At 41.2% G+C, this 9,194-nt stretch overlaps 1 protein-coding gene across 1 annotated transcript in view; it reads left to right on the forward strand.

The window, feature by feature from the left end:
• The window catches only part of LOC149346978 (cytochrome P450 3A11-like), a 31,908-nt gene that overhangs the window by 21,777 nt on the left and 937 nt on the right, over window positions 1–9,194 (forward strand). Inside the window, exons 9-14 of the mRNA XM_089586799.1 lie at window positions 944–1,031; window positions 2,367–2,475; window positions 4,043–4,131; window positions 4,364–4,504; window positions 6,244–6,409; window positions 9,077–9,175. Coding sequence (XP_089442925.1) covers window positions 944–1,031; window positions 2,367–2,475; window positions 4,043–4,131; window positions 4,364–4,504; window positions 6,244–6,409; window positions 9,077–9,157 — 674 coding nt within the window. The 3' untranslated portion in view covers window positions 9,158–9,175. The remainder of the gene's footprint in view (window positions 1–943; window positions 1,032–2,366; window positions 2,476–4,042; window positions 4,132–4,363; window positions 4,505–6,243; window positions 6,410–9,076; window positions 9,176–9,194) is intronic.

Below are 9,194 nucleotides of genomic sequence, written 5' to 3' on the forward strand. Positions count from 1 at the left end.
GAGAAAATGAGGTCAAAATGGCAGCCAATTAATGCTCATGTGTGCTTTTGTCGGCATCGGCTACGAATAGTAATGGCTACAGTGCCGTCTTCTGTTGGCAGTTCGTGGGGTTGCCACCTGTGTGCTACTCTTTTTTTTATTTTTATGCGTGGTCATCGTATTTTAATAATACAACAAAATCCTCTAATCTAAGCCAACTGAAGAGTTTCACATCTTGTGTTCTTGAAAAAACTATTGGCCTAGTTTCGAATAAATACAGTAGCTCTTCAACTGCGCCTTGAGGCTGATTGAGAAAGGAAGTATCCTGGCTAAAATGGAGCAGTTGAGAGATTGATAAAACTGGTGTGTAAAAACACCGCAGCCGATTTCTTACACTGTAGGTGGAAATGATTCCGCTTACATGAAAACAAGAGCATTACAGATGCTCAATGTAAGCACCCCTTCCACTGGCCCATCACCATGCTTGATACGTCAGATAATTTGGGCAGATGGTAAATGGTAGTATATGTTGGTCCGCATGCTGTCAAAATTTTAAATGTGATTTTTGTTGTATCATTTTGACTGCTTAGAATAATGGAGTGATACGAATTTTGTTGGTTGTGATACCAACAGGCTTAACTGTGTTGTTACTGGAACTGGCACGTTAGTGAAGCAAAGCATTGACTGTCACATGAAATAGCGATTTGCTTTTGTTTTCTATTATGCATACTTGCATTGCATGACATTGCTAACAGAAAAAACAGGCTTCAGTGTTTGAGGTTCAGTGAATATGTGACAGCCATTCAAACAATTTTGTATTCAAGCTGCAACTTCTCCTTTCAGGTGGGACACATAATGTGTGCTTCACAATTGACTACATTTGTGTTTCTCAACTGAAACTTATTCTAATGGGGGCTTCTTGGTGGACTTGGGGCCTCTGAATGTCTGGTGCTTTTGTTTTCAGCCCATGAGAGCATTCCTGTCATTCGCAAGAGGCGATTCATGACCACGATGGAGATTCAGTCCAATGCAGTCATGTTCCTTGTCGCCGGGTGAGTGTAGTGAAATTTGTTCCAATCTCTTGTGGGTGAGATTGGTGGGCCACTGGTTGGTGGTGGAGTCTGGAGAGTAGAGGTGGGAAGTGTATGGAACTTCTGGAGGGTGGGTGTCGTGTGGGGACTTGTAGGCGGGTGATGCTTTTGTATTGGTGGGTGCCTGGAGGTGCATGTGCAGGGCCCAGCAAGCCAAAAACCTCTCAGAGACGTCTAGCTAAAGACGTCTCTGAGACGTCTAGCTAGAGACGTCTCTGAGACGTCTAGCTAGAGACGTCTCTGGGAGGTTTTTGGTTTGCTGGGGAAGATGCTGTGGGGAAGCACCTTCCAGGCTGGGAGGGAGCCCAGTAGGTGCCCTGATCTGCTAGGGTCACTGGGCGGTGGAGGCTTCACACGCACAGCACCACAGGACTTATTGCTCGTGGTAGTATAAGGAAAGAGGCAGACAGGGTAAGATGGGTATTCAGCTGAATATTGTATAGGAGATGAGCTTGGGACGTGTCTAGTTGAGGGGGAGAAAGGTATAGGGGAGGGCTTCTTGCATTCATACAGTATAGACCCAAAGTCACACTGGAAACGAAAGGTATCTTCCTTGGTGGGTGGATATGCCCATAGAATTTCAGATGCCCAGTGCTAAGAGGAGGCCGAGGGATGCAGAACAGTTGTACAATGTTTGTTTTGTGAAAGTACGTGTCGCACTGAATACTCCAGTGATCTTGAGATCAGCCAAGGAATAATGATGCAGACTGCTAAAATTATAAGTGCATGTCACAGTTTGTGACGAGTAGAAATGAATATATGCAGCCCTGTTCTGGCACATGCAGTCGAAAGCTCCTCCTTTGTTGTCGCATTTTTATTTGCACTTCTAGTTTCAGTCTGTCCTTCAGAATTCCTCGCTTTTCGTATTGTGTGCTGAAAGATGCTCGGGTTTGTGTGCTCCTAGACAAGAGGCATCATTACACTGAAGAGTATAATTCACAGCTTTTCCTTATTTCTTATTACCGAACTCCTCCCAGAAAACGTAGGAAGGCTGCTCTAAATTCAATTTTTGACAGCTACAAAGCTTGTTTTGAAACATATGCTTAGTCATTGCGCTACTCCACAGTACCGCCTTGTCGCAGGCATAAAAAGGCTTGGAATTTCAGCCTAGCATTCACACGACACACTGCTTAGATTGCATGGCTGCTATTTTTTGCGCAGAAAGTGTTGTGATTTTTGAACAACGGCATCTGTCCTGAAGATGTGCTGTTAAGACTTTCACTTTACGCACTGTACGTTCTTGTGCGTTGTTGCAGTAGAAACTAATAACTCATTGAGCAATCTTCAATTTAATAGGTATGAAACCACTGGCACTACACTTTCATTTACGTCATATTTGTTGGCAAAGTACCCAGATGTACAGGAGCGGACGAGAAGTGAAGTACTGTCTGTGATGGAAGCTGAGGTAAGCAGTAGTTTTGCATGAACCTTTCAGAAGACATTAATCTGTTTTGAATGGCTTTGATTTGATTGATCCGTAATGTTTGTGAGACTGCTCGTAAATTATAATGACACCCACTGAAAAGGACAAGCCTTTGGTACTGGTGAAAAAAAAAAAGACCTTGCATGTCAAGTGAATACCTTAGGTCTCCCTTAGACTGAACATTGATTGTATAAGAAGTTCAGAACATGCAACCTTTTTCATTCTAAGCATCATTGTGTTTCTGTTGAGATTTGGGTTATTTTTGGGTTACCTAAGGTAGCAATTGAATACCTTAGGTTTCGCTTAGACTGAACATTGCTTGTATAGGGAGATCAAAACACGCAACCTTTTTTACTCTAAGCACTGTTGTGTTTCTATTGAGATTTGGGTTATTTTTTTTGTCAATTTAATGTTAATAGTGGTGTATGTGTAATCAGAAACATAGATTATGTGAAGCCCAATGATGTGTCCTGCATGTTATGCCATTTTATTTTTATATTTTGAAGACAAGACCGTCAAAATAATTACAGTAATTTGCAAATGTTACATGTCTTGGCCAAAATAGTTTTGTACTGGAACTTTTGCATCCATAAAAACATACATCATTTGCTCGCGTAGTGAGCCCACTTTTTTTTTTTTCAGAAAAGTTGACATCAATTTGGGGGGAAGGTTTATAACACAGGAAATAAAAGTTTCGACTGAATTTATTTTTGAGAGTCGAAATCTCGTATACATAAGTTGGCCTGCCCATCCGTCTGTCCATCCATCATGAACAAAAGCACATGGCCAGCCGCATTCCTGTCGTCGGTGTTTAGCATCGTTCCCTTCTAAAGGTGTTAGCTGAATCACAGCGCGATCCAATGATTTTGTAATGAGACGGTGCCGGCCAATTATGGTGAGATAAATTTAAAAAAATGAACACTGGCCTTGATTGAAGGTCAGGTGGGTATTTTTTTATGAGGTTAAGAAAATTCGCAGGACAGTTACGAGTGCGTAACACAAATATTTATGCGTGAGCTGTGGTGTGAAAGGATTAAGCATTTTCGCCGCCGATTTCAAGCTCTTCAAATCACTGGGGGTGTGAAGGTCTTCCTCCATAGCATTTCAGTATAGAGGATGTTTTATAGCATTCTGATTTAAACTGCTGCGCTCCTCTCCGACGCTTAAGTACTCACCAGCTTTCTAAGCATACACTAATGCAGCCACTAATGCAGCACTAATGCAGCTAATGCACTAATGCAGCTCTGAGAAGTTTGCTGAGCATGCAAACTTGTCAGAGCTGCCAAGACCCCCACAGGAGCTCTCGTCAAAATATAAATGCACCATGACCTTATTAGCGCACAGCATCTTGGTGCAGTGTCAAGTTCTGCGTTGCAGACAGTGTGAAACTGATGAGCATGGTAAAAAAAGTTTAGCGCTTAAAAAAAGAAAACGTTAATTCACAGTGACTAAGAGGAGGGTGGGTTCATTACGCGAGTAACTATAGTAGTGAGATTGTGTGCAATCTAACACTTTGGTGATTTTTTTTTTGTCTGTATTCTTCAAACAGGGTGGCTTAACATATGACAGCGTATCCAAAATGCGCTACTTGGATCAAGTGATCTCGGAAGCACTTCGATACTACCCTGTTGTTGTCGGGTGGGTCTCATTGCACGTCAAGTTTGCATTGAAAAACATTTCGCCTGGTAGTAATATGCTTGTTGCTCTGACTTTGTTATATAGAACTTTGTTATACTATAACTTCATGCGCTACAATTTTCTGGCTATTTTGAGCAAATTCATAATTATATTACATGACTGAAGCGCATTTTGTTGGAGCTCTGGATTCTAAACTGCACAAGTCGTCACATTCGCATGCTTTCCATGACAGGTTCATCACAAGGAAGTGTGAGCAAGAATATCAATACAAGGACATCAAGATTCCCAGCGGGATGTCAGTCTTGATTCCTGCGTACCAGTTGCACCATGACCCCACTCTGTGGAATGACCCTGAAGCATTCATTCCTGAAAGGCAGGTTACCTGCACATGTGCAATAGTTAGCCTGGAGCTTATCTTTTGTGCTTAGCTTTATTCTGGCTTCTGTAAGTATGCGGTAAAAGCAGTTCTGGTGTTTGAAGCCGGCTGTTAATAATTTGAATTCGAAGACGTCAAAAACTTGTTTTAATTATGTGGATTTCCAATTACTTTGTAGCTTTTGTGATGCTAACCCTTATAAGGGGAGTCTATTATTGCTCTTTGGCTGTTATTTCGTAAAGTTCACTGGCTTAGGTTGATAAAAAAAATGTGAGGTTTGAGTTGCACCAGTCACCATTCCTTGAAGTCACCACCAGTGTGGATGTCCACTGTCATCAACCGGTGATACAAAAGTTTATGCCAATGAGAAATTCATGCAAGAAAAACTAGAAAAAAAACTGTGAGGAGGCTTGCAAATACATTCAAAGCCCCAGAAATTTGTCTTATATATCCTGCAAGATAAACTGAACCTCACAAGGAAAGCTCACCACCAGTCACCACCAGTGTGAGTGCATTCCTTTATGCGATGCAGGTTTTTCGTAACATACTTCCAAATCACTTTCTTAACTTCTACAACTCTGTTTAAGGCAGCGATGTCCTGCTTTCTGTCGTTACACACCTTTCCACAAAGCAGGTGTTTTTGTACGTTGGGAGAGCAAGAAGTCACAAAGGGAAAGACTTGGGGAGTCGGCATGGCTTCCACTGTTGGATGCCAGAGGATGCAATGAAGGGTATTTTTTCCTTGGCTTGCGAGTGCATTGTTGTGATGCAAAGAGAATTTATTCATTGAGCGATTATGGTGGTCCTTGAGAGCATCGAACACCAGGCTCGCGAAGGTCTCCACATAGACAGTTGATGTTACTGTTTTCCCCTTGCTGAATGGGATAACAGTGAAGATCTCTTCTCGAGTGAAGAAATTGTCAGACATCACCTTTGCTGAAGACTTGAAGCAGCAGGCTTGCATTGAAAGGCGGTCTCCCCTCTTGCCCACATCATTGACTGTTGTTTCATTTCTGGATCAGTGTTGGGAACCCACGCTTTGTCACTGTTAACAATTTTAGTACTTATACTTCACGATGTTGCACAGTGAAAAAATGAAAAAAGCAGAAACATGCAGCAAAATCGGATTGTCTAGTTGTTTCCTAGGCTTGCAAGAGACTGGCAACCCAGAGTGAAGCTTTCCTTGTGAGGTTCAGTTTGTCTTGCAGGATATATAAGACAAATTTCTGGGGCATTGAATGTATTTGCAAGCCTCCTCACAGTTTATTTTCTAGTTTTTCTTGCATGAATTTTTCATTGGCATCAACTTTTGTGTCACCGGCTGATGACTGTGGACATCCAATGCTTCACCTGTGGTTTTCACGTATCTGCTTTGGAGTAGCTGAAACCACTTGAAAACTCCACTTCCAAGAGGTTGCTGAAGCTTGACAAGTGACTAGATGAGATCGACAGCAGAGTGAAAATGTCTCTCCAGGATCGTTTTTGCTCGTTAAAGAAAGTCTCATTTGTCCTTGCACCAGCTGTGTTTATACTTTTAATCTTTGTGTTTGTCTCGGCAGGAAGAATGAAACATTTATGCTTCTGAAACGCCATAAAAATGTCGCATGAAAAGTAGACATGAATGTCACATATTAGAATTTACTATCAAAGTGCACAGAATTCCCACCCACACCTCGAACCTTGCTTTACAATCATTGACATTTGTTGCTATTGTACGCGTGCATCAATTCGTGCAGGTTCAGCCCTGAGAACAGAAGCAAGGTAGACCCGATGGCGTACCAGGCATATGGAAGTGGGCCACGCAACTGTGTTGCCATGCGCTTTGCACAGCTGGTGTTGAAGCTAACTTTGGCAAAGCTGCTCTCGAGATATCAACTGACTCTGGATGCTGAGAGGCATAAGGTATGCTTGTATGTGTGCAAACAGATGTCTTTAAATTGGTCATGTTTGGGTGGTTGATTTATATATCAGTCAGACATTACTCTCCATTCAGCTGCACAATGCATTGCTGTGATGCATACTAAGGAGTTTTCAAGTCGTCTGCTGAAATGAGTAGATTTTTTTGACAAGCCGACCATATTGTTATTCAGCTTATTTGTTCCTTGTAAAACCAAGGGCTGACATAATGAATGCTGGAATATTTTAAGAAATGAGGTTGCATTGCAAGGTAGCTGTTGAAAAACAAGTTCAAGGGAATGCTGTGTTTACTCGCATACTGAACACAGCCCCTACAGTGGCTGTCAAAACGTGCAATTATCTTTCCCTTCCTCTGCACCCCTTTCTTGTGGCATGCAGCCTCCTGCTAGCGATAGCGAACACCGAAACACCTACATAATAATGTAAAGCTCCATCTGTTGAATGAGAAGAACACCAAATAAAAATGTTTCTCAAGGAGTCCGGAAACCAATAGAAACCATTCCTTTTCACAAAGGGTTTCTCTGTTCGATATTCCATGAGGATTGTAGCAATTTGTTGCGGTTCGAATTTGCACTGAATATAAAGGTTACTGGCTATGCTGTCGAGCATGTAAACTGTGTTGAAGGTTGTGTTACGTTTTATTTAGGATGCGAGTCACACTGCAAGAAGTATTCATTCCACAAGCTTACTTCTCTCATGCTTTTAACCACTTCAAATTTTTTATATTTTACTGTGCATTATAGTAAATGCACCGCCAAAACTTGGAATAATTTTTCGAGAAAATAAGTGCAGTCATTCTGCAAGTAAATGTGCTATTACAAGGAAAATGTATTCGAGTCCTAGTGGTTGCAGTACTTGCCAGTGCCAGCTGAACGCTTATGCTTGCTAGCTGGTAGAAATTGTTAGTCCCCCCCCCCCCCCCATATGAGAGTGTTCACTGCAGGCTCTAATGTTTCATAGATTGACCCTTTTCACTGGCCTGCCTGGTTAATATTCTTATAGCCAGCGGGTGAATGGAAAACTTGATAACAATGTACATTACACTGCTGATAATGCCATTTACCACAGAGGAAGTCCTGACTGCAGTTATTGTAATAAAACATTCTTTATATTGTATTCCTTGCTCAATTTTAGCTGGTCAGTGCAATGGGACGTGCAGTAAAACTGGAGTGGTAAGTTTCCCCCGGGTGCTTCAGAGAAAAAAAAGTTATAAGAGCCAGGAAACTAAGGCATACAGAGCTTCCAGATTGAATGAAAGACGTGTTGAACTTAAGCTGTTCATTTTGCAGAACTGGTCAATCTCGAATTTGTGCCTGCCATTTCTGTCAATACTCCTCCAGTGTCATGCACTTCTCTAGCCTTTGAAGTCTGTTTTTGCCGTCCACATCGCATTCACGGTCCACATATTTTTGTGGAAATATCCAAGGCTATGTACAGCATCAGCAAAGCTTTGCTTCAAAAGTTTTTTTTTTTTTGTCATCACTGCTGCACCGACTACACAGACTGCAGTGATTTCTGCTGTGCTCTGGTACTTAGTGGAGCTGCGAGGTACCTCAGCCTTTCTCAATTCTATTATCTTGTGAAGAAGTCTCCAACGTTTCGCTCTTTTTCTATACTCATGCTTGCGCTTAAAAGTTTTTATATAAAGCTGCCCACTAGTAGATAAAAACTGCACGCGAGCACAGACACAAGGATGCAATTAAAAACCTAACACAGCTCTACCATCTAGCCGAACCTTGATGTCTTGGCCACCATTTTGCTGTTAATTAACAGCAAAACAACTTTCGAAACAACTTGTTAAAGCTGGAATCGAAACAACTTGAAAGAAGAAATCCATTAGAAATTATCTACTTAGCATTCCACGTGGGGATTCGTGCATACAAATGTCTTTTGCATACCGTTCCAAGAAAGAGAACATGGAAATAAAAATTTGGTGTATACCTTTTTAACATCTGCTTGCCTGAGACCTGCCAGTTTTCATATGGATCATTGTTTAGTGATAGTTGGCAGTGATGATGACCAGTGTGCTGAATGCACATAATGTGTAGTTGCATTTTTTGACTTGTGATATCAAATTAATAGTTTTGCTGAGAGAAGTATTTGAGGAGAGCACATTTTTGGCCTTTAAATACATTGCAATAAGGATTGTGCAGTATCATTTTTTTATTTATATTGATACTGTGATCATTTACAAGACCTTAGCAGGGTGGGCGTACAGTATACACGTAAACATGCTGGAAGCAATAAACATGCTCTTAAGATGTTAAAAGAAAATTATAAAGCAATTATACAAAAGTATAAATCAAGAAACAAACACAAAATACATGATGCAAATGCAACAACAATGTCATGTTTTGGAAAAGATGTAAGGAAACTAAAGATGGGCTTCAAACAATAGTGACGGTTGCAATACTGCATCATTATTGAGATTATTCCAGTCTGTAATCGTTCTGTAGAAATAGGGATACTTATAGGAGTTAATTCTTGCGTTTAATGGTGTTACTGAAAAATCGTGCCGTCGCCTTGTGTTATATCCAGATGAGTACAATAAAATGTTGGAGGTGTTAACTTGTATTCGTCTTTGGTTAATTGAAAAAAGAATTTTGAACTAGAGATGCAGAGTGATTCAAGTGCGCATTGTATTGAAACCAGGGTGACTTGAAGGTAGGCTCGTCATTCACACTGGCGTATCCATCTGAAGGCGTGTGGCTTCAGCTGCAGGAACTGCGTTGACTGTCATCTTGCCTGAAGGTGAGTATCACAATCAAAT

The sequence above is a fragment of the Amblyomma mixtum genome, chromosome 4 (genome assembly GCF_055824585.1).
Source record: "Amblyomma mixtum isolate Tamu chromosome 4, ASM5582458v1, whole genome shotgun sequence".
NCBI lineage: Eukaryota > Metazoa > Arthropoda > Arachnida > Ixodida > Ixodidae > Amblyomma > Amblyomma mixtum.